Here is a 24,494-nt window from a genome sequence, read left to right as displayed (position 1 = left end):
GTGCACACTGCTTTGTTGTTGCCCAAGGAGGAAAGTCGCGCAGTGAATTTTTTTCTGGTAATTTTTCTTTGCTCCTGTCACTCGCCACGTAAATCAGCCACACAAACCAAGTGAATAAGTTTAAACGTTTTAATAAACACGACAAAGACGATGATTTGTGTATGTGTATGTGCAATGTGCAAAGTGTAGCTACAGAATAAGTGTGAGAAGAAAAACGTTCAGCGAAAAAACAATACACACACAGAGACACTGCAGCATGTACTTATGTATATACATACATGCATACATACACTGGGTTTCTAGCGTGACGTGAAGTGTATATAACGAAGCGAAATGAAATGAACAAACGCAAAAAAGAGAAAAGTGGAGAGAAAATTATAGTGGAAAACACGCAGACATTGTGAAAATGCGCATAGATCATAACGCAATTGTAGTAGTACAATTACCAAAAAGCAAGCATTTTTGGAGTTTTTCTTTTCTTTTTTCAAGTTATACATGTTATTTTTTTTTGTTGGCCTCAAATGCATACATATGTACATCTGAGTAGAGCGAGTAAAGAGCAGTATACAGATACTCGCTGTTTTTGTTTCTTATTTTTTTGCTGTATATGGTTTTTTTTTTCGAAGTTATTGAGCTGAAAGTAGAGTGCAAAAACAATTAACGAGCCGAAAACATGTTGTAAAATTCCATTCAGCATTTCCCACCACTAGCAACAACAGCAAAAGCAAAAACAAAGCCGTTTTCGCTCGCTCTCTCTCCCATCCACTCGTTGCTGTTGTTGTTACTTCATGTACTATTTTTTTTCCTGTGTTTGCGGCTTCGTCATTCGCATGTATATATGTGCGTGTGTGCGTTGCGCCTACGTGAGAGAGCGTGCGTGTATATACCCGCAACGCACAAAAACACACACAGACGCAAGGCGATTCATGCGCTTGGCTTACACTTTGTTTTTTCTTTTTTTTCGGTTTCCGTTACAGTTGTGTAGTACATAGCAACATAGAAACATCGCCCAAAAATCATATACATACATTGTATAAACAGTAAGTGGCTGGGATATGTACACATGTTTGTGTACATAAAGCAGCGTGTGTGTGAGTGTTCAACTCTTTTGTTTCCCCTTCTAGTCTCTAACTAAATAATAATAACTAAGACTCTGGGTAAGTTTTTTGTTCGCATACAAACAGACTTTTGGCCAAAGAAACAAGAGAAACGCAAGGGCAGTTAAAGATATAACGAAAAGTGGGCGAAAAAAGACAACAATACACATGCATACAGTCGCGTCCAGCTGAAGAGGTCCGAAAATACAGGAATATATTTCGCTTTACCTGAGTTTTATTGCGTCTCCTTTTTCCACTTCCTTTAGTTCCGCTGCAACTCGGCTACCTACATTTATGCGTATCCTGTATACATATTACTTCCTGTTTCGCCAAATGTGCCATGTGTTTTCTGCTGCGCATTTAGTGGAGTTTCAATTGCCTTCGCTAAAATTAGGATTTTAACTAGAAATATTTGTAACGTCATTTATCGGAAAACCAATAAATGTATAACCAACTATATTTAACAGCGTCGAATTATCTGAATTCAATGTTATTTAAATATGTTTTCAGCTTGAATCGCTTCTTAGAAACAATTTAGAATGTCGCGTCTTATGATTTGCTAGAGAGCTTTGGAAATACTTTTGAAACTCGATAAAAAGATCTATTTTTTGGTGGTTGACTGTGGCGACTGGCCCTACGTCGACGGCATTGCCAGCTGTTACCGTTGAAGGCAACGTGTTCTTTGTTTTTCTCGTGTTTTGGCTTACAAGATAAGATATGGCATATGTTGGAGTTCCCCAGAGCATCTGCAATTAAAATAATTGTCGATAGTTCGTTCAGTGTTTATATAGCTTTAGTTAACGGCACATCATTTGAAAGATCCTCATTAGCGACACGCGCCTTATAGTTTTATGGCTCTCCTTGTTCCATTGAAGATCAGGGATCCAGGACATTTCCAGGCAGGTAGAGAGCGCAAGGGACAGACATTCGCTTTGCACACTGCTTTTGTCTCTCTCGCACGCTCAGCTGCCGTATTTTTTGTTTTCCAAGTTGCAGCTGGCTGGATGGAGAGGAGTGGTGAGGAGAGGAGAGGGCAGCTGCATTTATCATCTCTTCTCCTCATCTCCGCCTCTCCGTGGGTCATTCCCCTTCTTGCTGTTGGCAATGACGTCGCGTCGCAACGATCGTTCGATTAAAACGTATTGGAATACTGGAATGGTGGTAGCAAGTACCCCAACTTCCCCCAACACTCTTAATTCACCTCTCTGCATTCCACTGAGGTCATTCCCTTGCGCAAATTGCACGTTACACAATTTCCATGATCATTGCACCCCCGTTTTAAACCTTATTTGGTCTTGAATCAATAAAAGCTTCCCCACAGTGGTCTCTAGATAATGCAGCTGCTGAGCATCACACTAAAAAAGTGTATTTTCATATGTAAGTTGTCCGTTCATAAATCAAAATGGCAAATGTATAGCTTTGTACGTTCGTATTTCAATGTATTAAAGTAACATATTAAAATGAGCAAGAAAAACAAAAATTATGCTTTGCTTCCTCAATGTCAAGTGTCCACCGTACTGGTTAAGCTCGCTCGATGTTTTGATAAACACACACATACTTACGCTTTTGGATACACTTGAAATAGCAATAACAACAATATAGGTATATAACAACAATCCAAGCTGACGATCAGCTGGAATGTTCGATGGATCGTTGATTGTGGCTGGCAATGCCGTTGTGAATTTGTTTCCAGACCGAGATCCATTCATGCATGCGGGTACATGACTCACTTTCCCAGCTGAGCGACTGTTAGACGCCGAGATGTGTGATGTGTACATGCATATATCTATGGATATATGTGTGTATGTATAAATACAAGCTAATGTACCTAAATGGGCTTGTATCAGCTGTTTCGCACACACGCTCACGCGAGCAGTGCATAATAGTGCTGCTCTATTTACACAACTGTGCTCCAAATTAGCCTAGCCGACTACTGTTATCAAACTGTAAAGTTTTTCTGGCATTTTGTTATTGCTTTACAATTCGCTGGCGCTTTCCCCATCTCTTTCCCTCGTACACTGATGAAAAATGCCTGCTAAATGGTGTCAATGAAATCCAATGAAAGGCTACATTTTTTGTTTATTACTGTGAAGTACACGAGTGTTTGTTTAATTATTCACTGAACTTGTGTGTCATTGCGTTATTATTTGCTGTTTTGAATCACTTAACAGTTTCAAAAATAATATGTTTAAATATTTTGAAATCGTTTTGAAACTAGTTATTTTTTAGTTTTAATATGATAGCACCCTTGGATATAATATTACCAAAAAGTTGTGTGCGTTCGTGCTGGACTTTCTTTTATTTTGGTTTTCGATTTCAATGTGATTTAGCTTTCACCCATCTGCATATGGAAAGTCTATGGGACTGTGGTACTCCATTACTTCTGTTTGGATTTTCTTTCATTTCTGGGCTCTCCCATTTTTTTTTGGAGAGACCGACCTTCAGGTTACCCTGTTGTATTTTTCCCCAACCTTTTGCTTTTTCCGAATTCACAGCCTGTGACGCTTTTCGTTTCTCTATTTCCGCATTTTCCGTTTTCACGCTGGAAAGCGAGGTACACACTCTGTTTTATATATTTTCTGTACATATTTTCATTTTCCTTCCCTGGGCTTCTGTTTTTCTTTCCTCTTTTTTTTCGGCATTTGCTGCTGTATGTTGTACATGGAAAAAGAGCAGCCCTCAAATTTGGTGACCATACCACCCCATTCCACCCGGCTTTTATTCTGGTTTTTGTGTTTCTGAGCCACCCAATGTGATTTAGGCCGCCCCACCCACTTTTGCGCCTTCGTTTGGCTGCCCTCGTTTTCTCTGGCTCCTCTTCTCCCCCTTCTCTTCTCTCCGTTGCTCGTTCTCTCCGCAGCTTCGTATTTTCCATTTTCCTTTTCCTCTGTTTGCCCAAAGTTTTGGCTTCCATTCGCTTCCTTGAAATAAGAAAAGTCGCCCATTCTTTCTTTATTTTTATCTGGGGGATCCCAAAGTGTAGGAGAAATACTTATGTTTGTATATAGATATAGTATCCAATGGATTTGCTTTCTGCTAGAGCTTATTGGAAATTATACTTGATAAGATTGGATGTGAATTCAGAGCCATTCTGCCTAGATGTGATACAGATCTGGTACAGTGCAATTAATTCAAATTAATTATTTAGTGCACTCACTTGTATGACCTGATTATTAAATATAAATTTCTTAAAACTATAGTACAACTGAATGACCACATTTACTTACTTTACCTTCACCGAGTTAGCAATCAATTAAACATTGTTTTTCTTTGTAAAAAATGCACTATATTCCGAATTCCGCTCGATTAGAGTAAACCAAACGTTCGATTAGAGTGAACCAAACACCTTGACTGTCTTAAAGTTTCTGTCGAAAATCGGCAAAGATTTTTCCTGCTCTGCAATCTCTGTTCTTGGTATTTTGTTCTTTGGGCAGCACGATTTTTTCCACCCGGCATTTTTATAAGCGGGAGGTAAATCTGCATTTTCACCTGCCCCTGTCCCAAAATCCTAGCAAAAAGGCAGCTGCAATTGGCCTGCTGGAAAATAGGATCTATAATGGGTTATTTATGGTGGGGATTATGTTAATATGGACTTAAAGTTAATAGCAATATGACTCTTCTCACGATTTATATTTAATAAATCAAATGTTTAATTCAAATTTGAGTAGAGTACAATAACAGAATTTTAATTAGTGACATATTTAGGCAATAGACATTTAATAATGATTGATAAGATATGGAAATAGTATTGTGCTGGTAAGGGTTTAGAAACGGGAACGTTTTGATTGCCCAATTCAGATGAAATCTTAATGATTAATTTAATTTGATTTGCTGTCATGAAGGGAAAGTTTGATACGTTTTCGGAATCTTCGTACCTAAGAACTAGAAGATATTCAACGAATTTTTAAGTCGGGTAGCGATACAAAATGCAGCTTGCTTCCAAGTAATTAACTTGCAGCTTGCCGCTTGCAGCTTGCGGCACGTTCCACCTTTCGGCGTTTTCCACCCAGCGGCCCAAAAAATAGGGCTATCACCTTGCCGGCATCCAGCTTCCGAGAATGCGGAACATCTGCCTGCCTGCGAAGATCCGCGATCCGGGAATCGGGGATCCGCGAGATGCAGCCGGCCACCCAAGAAAGTACGCCTGGCACACTTCCTAGCGGGATCAATTCGCGGGATCTTAGGTAGCCCACGCGACTGGCACGCGCACCTTGCCTCCTTCGATCTTCGATCTTCTACCTGCCGCCCTTCCACCCAGCCACCGCCCACTGGCCCGGAACCCCTCCGTCGATCCTTAAATAGATCGATGGCCCGCAGGACCTCTTCAGTCGAGTTCCACTCGTGACAAGTCCAACTTGTGTCCTGAGATCTTGTGATTTCGTGTGTGTCTTACATTCAATTTGTTGAAAAACGTCAATTTGTGATTATCCCATTATGGATTTCAATTTCGATACTGTGACTCCCTGTTCGACCATGTCGTCCTACTATAACTTTAAGATGGCCAGGTATGTGGTGTTCTATTCAGTCACTTGATTGCTAGTCAAAATTTTGTATAAATGCGCAGCTTATTTACTAGTGACTTGTATTAAGAAATCGTTTGCTTTAACTTGTAAGATATGGCAACCCTGGATCAGCGACTGTATGCAAAGTGTTAAGGATTTAAGTCTTTATTAAGTGTATTTTTAAGTGTATTACAAAGTTATTGTGATAGTGTATATTCTTTGGGGATCTGCTTGTAAACAATAGCTACAAGAAGGGTATTCAAATGAATACTTTGATTTTTCTTAACGCTTGACAACTCTAGTTTTAAACACTCACACACACACATAAATTCAGCTCAATGCGTGATGCGATTAACGGAGATTCTCTCTACTTATTTATTAGTTTTTCATTGTATTTCGTTCATTAAATCGCGCAGCACACAACTCACGTCTTTGTCATGTTTTTATTGCCATCGTATAAATGTAGAACCACCCACCCATTCCACCCCCTCCCCACCCCAAGATAAGGGAAATTCAATTGAATCTAAACTAAATCGAATCAATCAACTCCTAGTACCAACAACAACAACAACTCTATCAACTCTTCAACTACTACAACAACTACAACAGCGCGCCTACAAGAACAGCAATAATAAGCACACACAAAGAGAAACCCCATAGGACTTAAGAGAGGAAAGCACAGTGTGCGTGCACACATGTAAAAAGAGAAAGAGAGCAACAGCAATATTAGTACAACACAAGAAAGTTGAACAGAGGCAGAAGAGAAGCAGCAGGAAAACAACAACAACGACAGCAGCAGGCCAGCTGAGAGCGCTGAGCGCCAAAACAATTGAAAGTCGAGGAAAGAGATCGATCGAATCGATCATCGTTCTTAGCCTCAACTCAACTCAATTCAACTGAAACTCCAATTCACCTCATCATCCTTTTCCCTTAAAACCGAAACTCACCTTCGATCGAGGGTGTAACTTTTGTTGATTCGAAAACACACACTCGCAACTCTCAGGATATGTACGGCAACAATAATCCGGGTAGTAACAATAATAACGGTGGTTATCCCCCATATGGCTACAACAACAAGTCGAGGTAAATTTTTAAACTTGAGTTCTTACGTTTCGTCGCCAGCCACATCCATAACTTTTGTGTTTGATCTTCCCATTCGATTCCCATTCGAATTTCAAACTCAAACATTCATTTGAACTTCTCTTGAAAGTTTTGAAACAACAATACCCCAATCCCTATCCCCATCCCCTCTTCCCTTCCGCCCATTCTTTCCCACACATAAAACACACAAAACTTAAAGATGATACAGTGTTTACCTAATTTTTTTGCTACCCAGATCTATTTGGCGAACGAACAAAAGACCAACCCAACCTTTTTTTGAATAGTTTGTACGAAGAAGAAAATTCCCTGTTGCTGGAAAATAGTTTACAGTCAACGTTAATATTTGGTTTAGATTTAGATTTATTGGTTATGAAAGTTCAATTTTTTTTACTTGTTCGAAAATCTCTTTTACTAGCAAAACTTGTCGGCATATGTGCATTGGTATTTGTGCAGGGAAGGATGTTGATTGCCAGTCGATAAGATCTTGAGATTGTTATCGATTTGCTGTCGATGTCGCTGGCAAAGACAACAAAAACCAGAAAAAAAAGGAAATCATATTGAGTGGTGTTATAACCCCCTATTCATTTCACATTCACACACCCACACATTGTTTGGTTTTTAGTTCACTTGATTCTTTGTTTTATTTTTGCGCTCTGATATTATCAGAGAAGGAAAGAAAAACAACGAGAACAGCCACAGGAATGGATAACAATAACCGCAGCAACAACAAGGAGGATTTATATAAGTATAATTAAATGTTACATGTGCTAGATGGTGCAATCAATGATAACCGAAAACCAATAATCGATTAAATGCAAAGGGCAATCAACACAAACGAACACACAAACACATTGATAGCAAAACAGAGCAGCAAAAAACAGTCAATCGTTTTAAGGGGGGGAAACCCCCTTATGTGTAACAGCCCGCCCCTGAAAAGCTCCGCTCCCAATTGCAAATTCATTGTTTGTTTCATTTCGTTCCAAGCAAACCCCTATGAAAAGATCTTACTTTTTTTTATTACATAGGAATCCCCTCATTAGCTGTAATCGTTCGATCTAGTTGTTACGTTTGCGTTGTGCCATTTTTCATAGCATACATTCATGCGCTCGCATTTATCCCACACTCGCACACACTTTCACTTTGAATCAGCTGATCGTCGTCTGCGTGTTTTCGTAATCGCGACATGCTTTATTTTTGTCCTATATTTACAGTTGAATGTGATAAAAGATAAGCAATATGCAAAAATGTTAACCGATCAACGTGAAACAACGTATAGTAACGCAATCTTCCATATTTATATATAAATTAATATATACACATGAACCATTTATGAGATCGAACTGCATTTACAAAGACCGAACGCGCGCCATGTTTGGGCCATCAGAAGCGTTTTGATTCCGCTGGGAATCGAAACTTGATATATCTCTTACATATACATATACACGCGTAGAACAAGGCAGATACATGTATCCGTATCTGGGCAATTCGTTTGTGGCAAGAGGATTATAGAAACGGCCTAAAAACGTTCTCATCGTGCGGATTGTGCAACCTAAACAGTCTCACAATGTACCGGTAAATGTTCTTAAAACTGTTCCTCTCTCTTTTATCTCTTGTTTTTTTTTTGTCTCTGTTTCACACTTATTGCTTGGCGTAACTGTACAAAAAAATAATTACTTTGTTGCCTTAAATGCCTTTTATTTCGTTTTTTTTGTGTGTTTTTTTCGGTCAGTTTTTCTTTACTCGCCTCGCATTATCCATATATCTTCCATCGCCAGATCTTCATTAGAACGTAAGCCTTAAGTTTTGACTAAGAAATGACAAATTGACTGTTTTTTGCTGCCAAAAAAGAAATATATAAATCAAAAGCGGGGTCAAGAAGTGGTCTGATTTCTATAATGATATTCCTAGGACATAAAATAAATGGAGAAAATGCAGAGCAGCGGCATTCGTGACATTTTTATGAGCTACTTCTTTGCCCTTTTTTTGGGGGGGGGGTCGTATAATTTATGGCACATTATTCAGCAGTCGATGAAATGTAAACAGAGCAGCCACAGAGGGAGGCGCCCTCTCCAAATTTAGTGCATCACGTGCTGTGCGAAAATTGTGTCAGGACCTTGACATGCAGTAGCCTTAAGTTATGTACGTATGGTTGTCCTTTTTCCACGCATGTGTTGGGAGATTTCTACAGTACTACAGTTTATAACTAGCCTTAAGCACCGGTTGTTGTTGTGGTTATTGCGTCGCCATCTGACTCTCACTCACACTTACACTCTCACCCCCCAAAGCCAAATCCAAACCCTAAGGCCCCCACCTATCCCAATGCATATAGCCGACAAATTGCCTTTGCCCCCAAAGTTCTCTCACTCTCTGAGTCCCTATGCTGACCATCTCACTTCCGCTTGCGAGAGTATCGGCAGCAAATGAATAAAAGCCAAAAGGCAAATGCAAATGCAACATTTGCTCAAGGTCATAAAATGCCGAGCACAACTACAAATACTAAAACATCAAACCGCAAGCAGAGCAGCAGCAGCAGCATCGCATCAATCAACAATGTCAACAATCAACACCAGCGCAGAGTGACCTTGCCAACGCATATTTCAGATTTTTTAGTGACACTTTTTTCCCCCCCCTTTTTTTTTACTGTGCAACGTATAAAAACGAAAGCTAAATGCCAAAAAAGGAAAAAACCAACAGCGTGACATTTCCAAGGAGTAATTGAGACTTATCTGTCTCACCTTTTTTTTTTGCATATTTTTTTATTGTGCAAAATGAAAACAAGCTCATGAATATAGTGTGACCTTGCCAGCGAGTATTTGAGATTTCTGAGTCTCACTTTTTTTTTTCGTACATATAGTGAAATTAAAAACTTCCTGCCCACACAAACACACACACACATACCCCAGAAAAAAACACCCAACTCATAAACAAGAACCAAAAAAAACCCTCTTCCAGCAAAAATTATGTAACGCCCATCATCGACGTTGTACCGCAGCTGAATTTAATCGTGTGTAGATATTTTTTTCCACAGCCCAGAAAGAAGCAGCCACCATTATCACCGAAAAGCGAAAGACACTCACTGACTCTTTAGATAGTATGTAGTTTTAATTTGCACGGGGGGGCAAACGCGCCAGCTCCGCCCCCCATGGTCTCCTCGCCAACGAAACGCAATGTTTTTGAATCGAGGACACCTCCAAAGCCGCCCTGTAAGTAACAAGACTCTAAGACTATACTAAAGCCAAAGGCAAAAACCAAAAATATATAATAATATTGTCGCGAAATATTGGGGAAACCGCTTGTAAACTACTGTAAACATAAACATCAATATAAGCCCTAACTTAGACGTAAATGTATGAACCCACACATCTGAACTGATCTGCAGCCAAAATTCGACGTGGGAGGAGACGACGATGTCCGAAACTAATCCTTTTTTGTTCGTGTGATTAAAAAGTGCCAAAAGTGATTATTTTTTTCAATTTTTTTTAAGTGAAAATGTGCTCCAACACAAAGTGTCCGATATTGGAAATAAACAATGGGTTACTAGCATAGTCCCATGATTATTTTTTTTCTTTTTTTTCGGTGATTCGAAAGTACAAAAAAAATACATCATGCTTTTCTTAAATGTCAACATTTAAAGTGAAAACTATTGGTTTTCATCTTATGGCAAAGGGGGTTTTGCAGTATTTACGGTTGAATATAACTAAGGGATCGTTTAAAGGGTCAGGCTGAGTTATATTCTCCAAGAAACTGCAAAATCTTCACATTAATATTTCTCCTTTTTTTTTTTAATGGTTTTCTCCTTAAAATTAAACCTAAGTCTTATGATAATTTGCAAACGAGACAGTTCACTGTACTCTGCAGCAAGTTCTCACAACACATTAGTCATAAGCCTAAGTTAGTGGTAAGAAAAGAATCGTCATCATCCAGCGCCAAAACATTTCTTAATCATTTTTAAGATATTTTCAAAATAGCTTAATAATCTATAGTAAATTGCGCTTTATACATATAATTTTGATAATTTTAAATGGTATTTTACCTGAACCAATAACCAACAACATCATCATTTCCCTGAGTGCTAATCGATATTTTCTCTTCCCCAACGAAATGGAAACGATTCATCCAACAGCGGAGGGCGTGGATTTGGCATGTCCCATTCTCTGCCATCCGGAATGGTTAGTATTCATCACATTTATATACACATTCTTACGCCTGAAATTTATAATTATTGTTAGCGATAAATTTCCATTTTCAATTGCATGAAAGCAATCAAGTAAAGTACGATGAGACAAAAGCTATTAATTTGAAACCAAATTCAAGGCAATGCATTTGATATTGACTGACTTTTGTATTTTGTTTTGTTCGGTTTCGTTTTCGTTTCTTGATAATCATAACAATAATAATAATAATATAAATTTTATGCCTTTTACTATTTAATAGTTGTATGTTATTGAGTTTGTCTCATGAACGCTCTGGGGACACACGCTTTTGAATAACAACAAATACTAAACAAAAAATAACTGAATTATTTTATGGATGCTGAACAATTTCATTTTGGTTTATTGATAATGATGCAAATCAACTTAACAACTTAAAGTTTGCAAACTAAACAACAAAACCTAAACAAACAGAAACAAAATAAACAAGCAACGACAACACAAACAACTTATAAATATGTATACAAAACCCTTAAATAGAATAATCTAAACAATGAACAACAACAATGAGCCATGAAAAGCTAAGACAGTTTTTAATAGAAAAACCTTTAGGTATCGCCCTGCCACATTGTCCGTTTCCCTTTCCGTGTTCATTTCCGTTTCCGCCTCGGCGTTGGCTTCCGTTTACCGTTCTGCGCAGTCTGTACCACACTGACTAGCAAAAATATTGGATACACCTTGATGCCATGGCATTAGATGGCACCAAAAGGTGCAAATTGATACGAAAAGAACCCATACCATTTCCATTACCATATATACATAAAAAATGCACTTCATGTTCATTTTAACCGCATTAAAAGCATAAATATCAAAAGAAAAGAAAACTAACTTGATCGACTTCTGGCTCATTGTCATTATATTTTTGCCTCGCACTGTATTTCGCCTACCTCAATGACACAGACCCTCAGAAAAAAAAACACACCTTCAAAGAAATACTTAAACAGACTTAACACAACACACTAAAGAAAAGCTCAAGAAAACTAAGAAAAGGGAAGAAACACTTTATGCATTTCTTGAAATTCCATGTTATTTTCTTTGGTTTTTGCAACCCTGTGAATGCCGTTTAGCTCACACTAAACAAATACTACACACACAGTACAGATACAGTACAGTGAAGCAAGAGAATGTTTCGATTTAATGCTTAAATCAAAAATCAAATACAATTCAAAATCGCTGCACTCGAGTTTCAAGCACGCCCTTAAATCTAACCAATGAAATTGAAAGAACTAACGATTTTTCGGGAGATTTGCATTTGGAATATTGTTACCGTTAGCGTTTTTGTCGTAGATTTCTACGTTTTAAGCTCCACTCCGAACCTTCGCCACCTCATCCACTAACCAAGTTGTGTGTTGTTGTTGCTGACCCGAAAGCAACGATCGATATATGTATGTATGCGTGTCCAATATATATCGATCTCGAGAACTTGAGAACTCGTCAAAATATAACAACCAAGCAGCAGCCAGTCAAACCAAACCGAACTCAACTCAACCAAACCCAACCGAAACGAACCACCATCCAATCCAATCAATCAATCTATCTACTAATAATCAACCCCAAGACAAGCGATATGAGGCCTTCTCACAACACTAGAATATCTTTGTATGGTTAATCTGATTACAGTCACGTTATGCGTTCTCGCCACAGGATACAGAATTTTCATTTCCAAGTTCCTCGTCGCGTCGCGGTTACAATGATTTCCCCGGCTGCGGCGGCAGCGGCGGAAATGGTGGGAGTGCCAACAATCTAGGGGGCGGCAACATGTGCCACCTGCCGCCGATGGCCAGCAACAATTCGCTGAATAACCTCTGCGGACTGTCGCTGGGCAGCGGCGGTAGCGATGATCTCATGAACGATCCCCGGGCAAGCAACACCAACCTGATTGTCAACTACTTGCCCCAGGACATGACCGATCGCGAGCTGTACGCCCTATTCAGAGCCATTGGACCCATCAACACGTGCAGAATCATGCGAGACTATAAGGTAAGCGTCCTCTACCAAATATATCAGTTAGCTGAGATATTCTCAATTAAATACAAACTCAATAACATTCCAATATCTACCATCCAACAGACTGGCTACAGTTTTGGTTATGCTTTCGTGGACTTCACATCGGAAATGGACTCGCAGCGTGCTATTAAAGTACTGAATGGCATCACAGTGCGCAACAAGCGGCTCAAGGTAAGATCTTTGAAGACATCCTGTCGGCCAAAAGAGTGTGATAACTAATCCATTTTTATGTTTTATTCGAACAGGTTTCCTACGCTCGTCCCGGCGGAGAATCGATCAAGGACACCAATCTGTATGTGACCAATCTGCCGCGTACCATAACCGACGATCAGCTGGACACGATCTTCGGCAAGTACGGTTCCATTGTGCAGAAGAACATCTTGCGTGACAAGCTCACAGGTCGTCCTCGTGGTGTGGCCTTTGTACGGTAAGTGCCCGATAAAGTTTAATATGCTTAAGATGTGCACTAAATCAGAAGACTTAAAGGGACTGATTGTGTATGCCCACAATCGAGGTTCTCTGAGTCCAAAGTGTTATCGACTCGAAGAACCTTTGAATGTAATGGATATACCTTTGGCCAATTGTATTAGGTTTTCCGCTTATTATTTCGACACCCGGCTCATTATGTATTTTCTTTCTTTTCTTTCATTTTTATAAACCATCGCTCATTTGCCATCATCCACGGTGTGTTATTTCGATCGATAAATCAAACTATACAGGTACAACAAGCGTGAGGAGGCCCAGGAGGCCATATCGGCGCTGAACAACGTAATACCCGAGGGCGGATCGCAGCCGCTGTCCGTCCGGTTGGCCGAGGAGCATGGCAAGGCGAAGGCGGCCCACTTTATGTCGCAGATGGGCGTGGCTGCGCCGAATGTCCCACCGCCGCCACCACCACCGCCACCACATATGGCCGCCGGATTCAACAACATGGTGCACAGAGGTAGATCAATAAAATCACAGCAACGCTTCCAAAACTCGCATCCCTATTTCGATGCCAAAAAGTTTATCTGAAATACAAAAGCCCAAGAACGAATACAAGATGAAACACACAAGCAAGCCACACACAGATACAATCAAGAGCTATCTGCTGGGTATATAGTGTATACATATATACCACTTAATCTTGAGAGTGTTTACATCTGAACCTCTTGATTCATTTCGTTTTTTTTTTGGTATTACAAACAACAACAACAAAACAGCAGGCTACGAAAAACAATCCAACCAACAACAAACAAAACACTAACCAACAACCAACAACAAAATGAATGCATAATTAGTTATATTATTTGCTCTTAACTCGGTAATTCGTAATTGATTCAATTTACTGTTGCAATTTCGCAGTGCATATATATTATACTAATATATATGTCGTATATTTGGATAAAAAAAAAAACAAAAATTGAATTGTATTTTAATTTATTAGTGTAATTGGAAAATAATACAAAACTCTAAAAAAAAAATTAAAAATAATTATTTGGAAATCCTAAAAAAAAAGTAATTTTTAGATACTAACCTACAACTAAATAGAAAAACGTAAACTCAACGTTTTCCGTTTAGGCTTAAATCTTAAGCTTTTCTTTCACAACTTTGATAACAGAACACACAAATACACACACACACACACACACACACACAACCAACCAGGCAAAACGGTAAACTAGCACTTGAAGAAAAGTTCGCGTAGGAGTGTTCGTCAAAAAACATTTTTTAAAACTTTTTTTTTATGTGTGTGTGTTCCGAAGTGGAAAAAAAAAATTTTTTTTCCCCAGATACAGCACAATAATAAAACATAAAGCTGCAATTTTTTTTATAACAATAATACACCGAAATGCACATAATGAAAAATATATATTAACAACAAAGAGATAAACCAACCAAGGACTGAATCGATACCTAACTTAAAAAGCAAGAGAAGCATAACCCACTAAAAAAAATGATATATATCCCCACTTAAACGAAGAGATGAGTGCAATTTTTTTTTTTGGATCCTGAAGTTTTTTTTTGGCAAATTTTTTTCCTGTTTACACAAAAGACTGGTGCGAGACAACAGATGATGAAACAAATATTGCAATCAAGCAATCAGAACTGAATTATAAAAGTAAAACAAATCACGATATAAAATACAAATCTAAAGGAGTAAAAATTACTAAAGCGTTGCCGAGCATTAACCTGTAACCCCTTTTAGATCCACTTACCTCTTCAGCATCTTCAGATCGCATCAATAATATTGAAATCGAATCACGCCTTTTTTTTTTTGGTTTTAATTTGCCCATCTCTACCAGCGACAACAACAACTACAATCTACTGCAAGATAAACAACATGAAAAAAAAAACAAGAAAACTCTAGTATTTCTGTTTTTCCAACTGCTATCTTCTATCATCAAGTTTATCCCATATATCGACAAAAACGTAAAACACAAATAATTAACAAGACAAACAAAAAAAGAAAGAAACCTATTTAGATATACTTATAATATACATATATATTTCACTATATGAAACCTATTCTATAAAATAGCGTTAAATTTTAATAATTATTTAGTTTGTAGTGCGTTAAAAGCATTTCAAAACAAAAATCAAGTATATAAAACAAGATCCCGAAAGTGTGACCAGAGAAACTGAATATAATAAAAGGCGAAAAGCAAAACAAACATAAAACCAAAAACCAAAATTGCAAATTTTTTTTATTTTTTTTCAAGTTCAAGCTAATTTGAAAAAACGCAGTGTTGGAAAATGCCAGTTGCATCTGGATGTCATATACTTTACAACGGGAAGTTTTTCTCCCAGACTCCTTTCACAATTTTTTTTTTTGTTTTTTGTTTTTCTTTTTTATTTTTGATCTTGCTTATCTGCCTTGTGTGAGTGCGTGTGTATGTGTGTGCGAGTGTGCGTGTGCTGTGGGAGCGAGAGAATGAGACGGCAAGTGAGTGTTGGCAGGATATCACCATTCCCCATCTACCACGCGTGCGTGCAAGAGGGTACGAACGAGAGCGCGAGTGCAGATTTCCCGTTACAGTTACAGTACCCAGGCACAAGAGACAGAGAGAGGCGGACGACTGTGTGACAGACAGAGACACAGAGAGAGACACTGTGAAAGTGATTAGAAAGAAGTGAAAGGCGCATGGTAAGTATGCGCGCACTCAACCGAAACGATAACGGGGTGCTGCCAAAAGTCACACAACCACCCCTCTCAAAGAGAACCTCTCAGAACCCCCCTCTCATGAACCCCCATCTTTTTTTTTCTATTTTTTTAATGTGATTTTTTTTTATGAATGGATCGAAATATCAACGATAAAATAGACACGAAACCATAACCATATTGTTGTCTCTCTCTATGAACCCATACACCCCTTTATCGGTTCCAGTGCAAAAAAAAAAACAAACACTTTTTTTTAAACTTTTTTTGCCAGTGTATATTCATAATAACATTTTCTTCAAGTGAAAACTGTGTGCTAAGCTATGTTTTTTTTGTTACTCATCTCTGCCTAGTGCTCTCAAAAAAAGAAAAACAAAATCCAAAAAAATCGCATAACCAAATTTATTTTGTATATTTTTTTCCGTGTCAGTGATTTCAGTGTGGATATTTAAGGAAACAATTTTATATATTTACATAATTGCATTTACAATAATTTCTACCAAAGCCAAGCAACAAATGTGCAAAACTATCCGAACTTATTTGTAGTTATTGCTTAACCCTCCATTTATTTTAGTTGGAACCTTAGCTTATATTTTTTAATGGCTTTTTGTTGTTGTTGTTTTCCATTTTATCAAAATATCATTTGCATTCTTTTACCTTGAGTGATTTATGAAATAGCTAAAAAACGATTTGATTTTATCTTGATCTTGAATTGAAGTTTTTGGGGAAAAAAAACACATTTAATTAAAACCAAAAAAAAGGGAAAAGGTTGAAAAAGATTTATAAGTTGTTCACAAAACCTATCATATGCCGAAATTATTTTATTTATTTATATCAGTCAGAACGCTACGTTTTGTGTTGAGCTTGTGAAAGTATAATACGATATCCTTGCAATAAAATGGTCATTGTGAGAAATATGTAAACGATTCCCCTGATCAATGGCAAGAATATCTTCGAACTTCGGAAATGTTCGCCGAAGACAGTTTGGATTAAAAGTACTCACTTTTAGTTTGGTTTAATTTTTTTCTTAGCTTGACTTTAGTTACTGGACTCCCGTTTTCTAGTTCAACCCGTAGTTTGTGTTTCTTATTGTATTTCGCATTTGTTGATTCCAAGCCGTAGATACTCTATTGTAATTTTATCTACTCACAGCACTAACCCAGTACCGATCGCTTTTCCTTTTCTCAGACGAAGGAAAATCGATCGACTCATCTCATTTTCATTGATTGTTGTTGACAAAAGATGTGTTAAAACAAAAAAAAAACAAAGAAAAGAAAAGACAAGATCTTAATAATTGAATAATCTCTATAAACCATAAAAAAAACAATCTTTTTATTCCCCCATTTCATCCAAAAACCAAGCAACCCCACAAAAAACTCAATATGCGCCGCAACTAATCCAAGTTGTACAATTTTTTTTTCGTTTTGTTCCTTTTTTTTCATTATAGACGGAGCTATGGAAAAATTACGCTCATTATTCGATGCTATATGCGATGCTATCTTTGGTCTCGATAGTAATTATTCCTTTTTTATATACTTATATTTCTAATTAAAACTACTCCTAGTCGTAAACTAGCATAGTTTCTTGCTTTCCTACCGCAGAAAAGCAAATAATTATAGAGCTTTTTTTTTATTTGTTGAGAGCCCTTAAGACAGATCTAGCCGAGAGATCAAAATCAAAAATCAAATAACCGAGTCTATAATTTATATAAGTAGAGTCTATCAAGAAGAGAGCACACCCACACAGACACACACGCACACAACACACGCACACTCATGCGCTCCCACATAATTGAGAAGACAGAAAATAAATGTTGAATTTCAGTTTTTAAATTTCTCATCAATCTATATAAAATATATATATTTATAACGAAAAAATACTTGAAAAAGAAGCCGAATTTTCTTTTTAAAGCGTGCCATGTTTTTCGTTATTACTTTCTCTCATGTCATCATCCAGCTACTAAAACCATCTCTCTCTCTAAAAAATGGATTTAGTTACAAGGCTAAACGTTTGGCTCCTTGGCATTTGCTCTAACGCTTTTTTCTTTTCGAGCAACTTCCCGGGACGTAGAGCGCTATTTGGAAAAGTTCCAATTGAAAAACTGCCAAAAAAAAATTGTACTTCTAGATAAAACCCAATTCGAACTCAAATTGAAACAAAAAAAAAGAAATAAACTAAAATTGTATTTAAAATTCTAATGCTGGCCTTCCCAAAAGAGTTAAATTGCTAACAAAACCTGTGTTTGCTTGTGCTTAATATTCTTCACCCCTTATGAAAACTAAAACCGAGATCTCTTAGAGCCCCTCGTTTTGAAAGTTTTGTTTAGTGTTTTTCATTAGATTATCGTTTAATCCAAAATCCCCTTAATGGTCTGCTTTGTCTGCTCTGCGAACTCCTTCACCTACTTCATCAAAGTTACCCAGTTCGTAAATGTTTCTCGCTAAAAAAAATTAAACTAAACTAAACTAAACCAAATACCTGTTTAAATCTCCAACTAGATATTAATTAACAACTATATAAGACATGTTTTGCTTGCTAATGTTCTTTGAACGCACTTGAATATTTGTATGTGAGTGTTTGAATTACGCCCACAGATCAGTCACAACATTATACACACATAAATAGACCCATCACCAGATCAGTCATCAATTTATTTTGATAACACCAATCCAATTCCCCTCCCATCCCAATAGTTCCACATAACTGAAATGGAAACAGTACAGAAAACATGGCACGTTTGATGAAAATTACGAAAACCCTTTAATCGTGTGTCTTATCGAGTGGGAAAACCTTTGTAATCACAAAAAAAAAACAAATAAATATAACGCAATTACAAAACTTCAGCTTGAATTAAAACTACAAGAAAATCCCTAAAGTAAATCAAAAGTAACAAAAATACAAGAAACCAAACAACAATAAACACTAACCAACCCAACACCATCTAAAACAAGAAGGCAAACAAAACTCTCTAAAAAGAAATACTAAACCTAATTAATCTCTCTCACCTAGGCTAGTTAAGTCAGGGCTCTACCAGAATGAAGGGATAAGTTATATATTAAGTTTTTTTTTTTAATGTACTTATTTATATAGAGCATGATACCTTAAAACACTATTGAAACATTATACTAATAATTTTTGTTTCTTTTTTTAACCACTTCTTCGCTTTCGCACCTTTTATCAATCTAGGCGATAACTTTGCCGATTTGCTTGACGGATTGTACCGCAGGAAGTACCATTATCCTTACTTATAATTGACACCGCAACAGCAGCAGCAACTACTTCAACATCAGCAGCAGGCGTTGGGCTTCACCAGTGGTTCCAATAATAGTATTGGCAATGGTAATGGCAACGAGAACAACATGCTACTTTACCACCAACAATACCATCAACAACAATCACAACAACCACAACAACAGCGCCTGGGCAATGTTGCTGCTCACAATATGAGTCCGAATGGAAGCAATAACAACATTAACACGTCGACCACCAATAACATTAACTTCAATACAATACGTCAGAATGGAGTTGCTGCTCTTCACTATCTGCAGGAGCAACTGCAATTGCAACAGCCGCAGGATCAACAATCACAGCAACAGCAGCCATTGACCATGCCATCTTCGCCGCCGTTTCCACAACAATCACGCCACTCACAGCACAATGGCAGCAGTAGCAGTCTTGGCAATCAGTTGCTTGCCATAAGCAACAACAGTAGCTTCAATAATAATTCCAATCACTCCAATAGTTTTACTGGCAATTACACCAACGGTAGCGCTTTCACCAGTAACGGTGCCATTAGCAGTAGCAACTTTACCAACAACCCAACAAGCAGTGGGAACTTCACCAACAATTCCACAAGCAGTGGGAACTTCGCCAACAACCATGCAAGCAGTGGAAACTTCAACAACAACCACACGAGCAGTGGGAACTTCACCAACACTCCCACAAGCAGTGGTCACTTTGCCAATAATTCGGCCGGCAGCAGCAACTTCACCAACCATCTTTCTGGCAGCAGCAATTACACCAACAGCAACGGAAACTTTACCAGTAATGCAGCTAGCAGCAGCAGCTTTGCCAACAATGCAGTCGGCAGCAGCAATTTCCCCAGCAATGCAGCTAGCAGCAGCAATTACAACAAGAACTGCAGCAGCAACGTCGTTGGAAACAGCAATACCGACAGCTGCAGCAAACACACCAACAACACTAATAATCACCACACTTCGCCGCAGCACGACTTCAGTTTTAATATGTCGACGACTGAACAAGAACTGCATCAGCAGACACTCAAGTTGCAACAGCTGCATCTGAGCAACAGCTTCAACAACACCACAGCAGCATCAACAACATCAGCGGCAGCATCAACTTCCACTTCAACAACGGCAACGGCATCATCCACAAACTCCGCAAATGTCGGATTCTTATGGCGTACATAACCAGAGAGTTGAGAAGCGTATGATGAAGGCAATCTTCAAATTATAAATAATATATAAAACAAATTTATATATACATAACTATGAATACCTTATATTGATCATCGTAGTATCAGCATCCATCGAAACCATATACAACAACCCAAATTTTTATGTTCTCAAACCACAAGAATTAATTTACTATTTTTTTTTTGTATGTTCCTCACCTTAACCCTTATGTTGTAGTTGGTTTTTTTTGTGCTTTTTTTTGGGAGGAATCTTTTTTTTCTTTTTGTAACTAGCTCTAAGGCAAGACACGTATATGTATACAAATCATAAATAATTATATATATATATATATATATACATAGAATGAGAAATCGACGAAGAAGGAGATCTTTTTTTGCTTAAACTTAGAGAAAAAAACCTATGAGAAATACATTTTTTTGTCACATATTTATAACGTATAATCATAACGAAAAACGTCAAAATATATTATACAAACACACACATATATATCTATACTATAAACATACTTATCGGCGTGATGACATAAGCCTCGATTGTTTTTTTTTCTGTCTGAAACTGATTTTTTTGGCGCGAACTATGCCGCAACAACGTACACGGCCATCGTGTATGTTTATAGCTGAAGTTAATCCAGATATATGAATACATATTATTTTTTTTCATAATTTATAAATCCAATTTTTTTGTCTATATTATACGTAACGAAATGGCTAAAGCGACTGGACATGCTCAAGTTTTCAGGCTGTTTATTCATACATACATATAAAACGAAAACAAACAACTTAGCTAGAAGTACGCTTGAGTAGGAAAAGGAGAAGGAGAAAGAGAATCAGACAAAATTACAATACAAACCCAATTTTTTTCATAGCTATAATGAATATGTTTTTTTTTAATAAGTATAAATACTTTTTTTGAAATCCATTTTTTTTATTAGTTTATTTTACGAAACAACTTGAGCATGTGACAGCAAGAAAAACAAAAAGTAACATTCAAAAAGCGACTAACAAAGAAACGTGATAAATAGCCCGTCAAAACGAAAATCAGAGGAATCCGAATGGGAAAGATGAAAGAAGGAATAGAGACACAATCGAAAGTAACGAAAAGAAAAACACGTAAAATCATAGGAGTGACTTGGTTTGATTGCTTAAACTTAACTTAATTCAAAAAAACGCATGGATAACGTTTTAACTTTGTATTTTATTTTACGTTTATGTTTTCTTATATTTGTTTGACACAGTTTTCGAAATTCTAAATTGGCCAGTCACTCCATTTGCAGGCAACAAATATTTTTTCGGTGTAGGCACATAAGTCAATGAAAGAGAAACAATTTTTAAACTACAAACTATGGGATGATCCTTTTTGCAAAATTCTATCAATACTTTTATTAATTACTTATAAACAAACAAAAAAATTGTGGAAAATTTTAATTTGTTAACAAAAAATACGGAAAAAAAACAGAATTTCAATTTTATTTTATTATTTTACTACCATGTCTCTGGCTTAAAACAAATCTTACAAGAAACTAAGAAAACCATTATTTAAGGCAACTTAATAAACATTTTCGACACAAACAACATTACCCCTGAGTTTTCTTTTTATTTATACCTATGCTTAAGCCTATAAAAACTCTGTTCCCGAGAATTTTGTATAACCCCGAGTTAGTGTGACCCATAAGTCAACGAATTAAGAGTAATAAACAAAGATTAGATTTAAGCGAAACATGCAGATGGAAAAGTTAAGAGGCAGACTCACAGTAAACACTTACAGCTTGGTTGTGCTGAATACTAAATGTAACGATTCAAAAACAAAGCAAAAATAAATAAAAATAAATCCGACAGCGCGTATTAGCGAATGCAAACAATTATACACAAAATCGATAGAGAATATTGAATCACTATGTAAGCGACATTCATTCTAAAGCCCCTCCAGTCGGGAAGGCGGCGTCGAACTCACTTAAATCGAATGCAAATAGTCTCAACCACAGTAGCCTTAGTGCGTAAGCGGATATATAGATAACGAATATCGGATGTATCGGATATATCGAATTAATCGGAAGCAGAACTCATACAAGCATATGCATGCACCTTAGCGTGCATCGATTAGCGTCGATTGTCTCGTGTAATTAGATTAAGCCACGGCAAACCAAAAGTAAATATTAATATTCATTTTTTTCTTGGATAGCGAAATGAGCGAATATTTTTTGTGACTATTTTTTGAGCATGTGACGAAAGGCAAATCATAACGAACTTGATTTTTTTTTTGATGAGATAAGTTTTTTTTCCTCGTAATTCTTTAGAAAATTTTTTTCTTTACTCATAAGAAGCCAAGCTAATTTTGTTGTAATACCGAGACCGAAATGTAGGCGCAGCAACTGAATAGAATCTTTTTTTTGGTAATTTTAATAACTAACGTTGTAGAACAAGGTAACCTCACTGAAAACCTAATCGCAAATACATTTAAAATGTTGTTCAATAATAACTTAAAGCATGAAACGTGTTAAGTAACGGAATATACATTATACATTTTTTTATATCAAAGTAAATGTGTCTAGAAGGTAATAATCTTTTTTATAAAGAAACAACCAAAATACCAGAAATATGCATACAATTTTTTTTCTAGCATAAGACAAAGCGTTTTTTATATAAACATATATTATACAAGAAAACCCAAAAAAAAAAACAAAACAAAACAAAACTAACAAACGACTTGAAAAGAACCTCAACCAAGCGGAGATTATGGAGACAGACCCCAGATATAGGTTCAGATTCAGATAGGTTTATTCTTTTTCTGCTTCCGTTGGAGAAGTGATCGAAGTTAGGCAGATATAGGCGCTTTATCCTATGAAACTTTTTGGTATTATTTCGTGGTTTCAATTTCGACCATCTATCTGCTCTATTTCCTCTTAGCCTTTACCCAAAAGTAGTGCCCCTTGTAGCGCTCATCTTTCATCTAAAAAATAAGAAAAAATATTAACAAAAACAAAAAAAAAATACAAAAAACGAGAAAATATATACAATTCAAAGAATACAAAAACGAGACATACATAGATCTAAAAAGGCAACTACCAGAAGGAGAAGATACGACCGCCCGCAGAGGTGAAGTCATTTTTTTTTGCATAGTGAGGTTAACACTAGATCGGATGGCGATGATTGTATTTGAAACGTGAACTGCCCTATGAAAGATTTTTTAAATACCGAACACCAACTTAAGCGACAGAAGAAACAAAACAAAAAAAAACAAAGTAAAGAAAACCAAATAAAATACAGATTAGGTGAAGAAGAAAATCGAAAAGAAAGAATACTATAAAATGCCTACAAATAAATGCATACCTAAAAGCAATATACATACATACATTCATACATAGAACAAAAGTTTAGTGGAACAAAACAACAACAGTTTAAATAGCAAGCAACAAACAAAGGGAATATATTCGACAAAACAATTATATTAACTATACCGTATACAAAACGTACATACATAAATATATATATATATATATTATAAATATTAAGCCCCGAGCGGAAATTTTTTTGAAATAACTAAATATTTAAAAGTAATAAACGTAATGTAACGTAATATACCGATTAAACGACACACACACAGACAGACAGCAGACGGCAGACAGACTCGTAAATGTTCGTAGTCCGTAAAACTACACGAGAAAATGGGAAAACCAATATGAAAAACTTGAATTTTAACTCGTTTATACAACAACACATATATACATATATTAAACTAGCAGCTAATTGTTGTACTTAAGAATGTCACATTACAAGAAGAGCAAATAAACGAAAGAACATTTAAAATTCAAACAGAACGCAAAAGTAACGGTTGTTTTCATAGAGATGGGATCTTTTTCGATGTAACAGTGCGCTTAACAGTATGTGACAGCTTAACAGTAGTGGCAGCTTAACAGCATGTGGCAACTTAACAGTACTTCTGATTCGATAACAGCGATCGGTTAAGTTTTTTAAATCTTGTTTTTAAATCATTGATTTTTGTGA

The 24,494-nt window shown here is 36.8% G+C and overlaps 1 protein-coding gene across 1 annotated transcript; it reads left to right on the top strand.

Moving 5' to 3' along the window:
* The first annotated feature begins 4 nt into the window (after nucleotides 1–4).
* Nucleotides 5–24,314, top strand: LOC122624743 (ras guanine nucleotide exchange factor L). The gene is given in 9 exon segments (XM_043804431.1): nucleotides 5–57; nucleotides 6,153–6,682; nucleotides 10,824–10,869; nucleotides 12,556–12,891; nucleotides 12,982–13,089; nucleotides 13,164–13,345; nucleotides 13,638–13,861; nucleotides 17,505–17,570; nucleotides 19,244–24,314. Coding segments are annotated over 8 exon segments (2,283 nt in total). The 5' UTR covers nucleotides 5–57; nucleotides 6,153–6,605; the 3' UTR covers nucleotides 20,488–24,314.
* Nucleotides 24,315–24,494: the final 180 nt, after the last annotated feature.

This window comes from Drosophila teissieri, chromosome X (genome assembly GCF_016746235.2).
Source record: "Drosophila teissieri strain GT53w chromosome X, Prin_Dtei_1.1, whole genome shotgun sequence".
NCBI classification, from domain to species: domain Eukaryota; kingdom Metazoa; phylum Arthropoda; class Insecta; order Diptera; family Drosophilidae; genus Drosophila; species Drosophila teissieri.
This window is presented reverse-complemented; position numbering and strand designations above follow the sequence as displayed.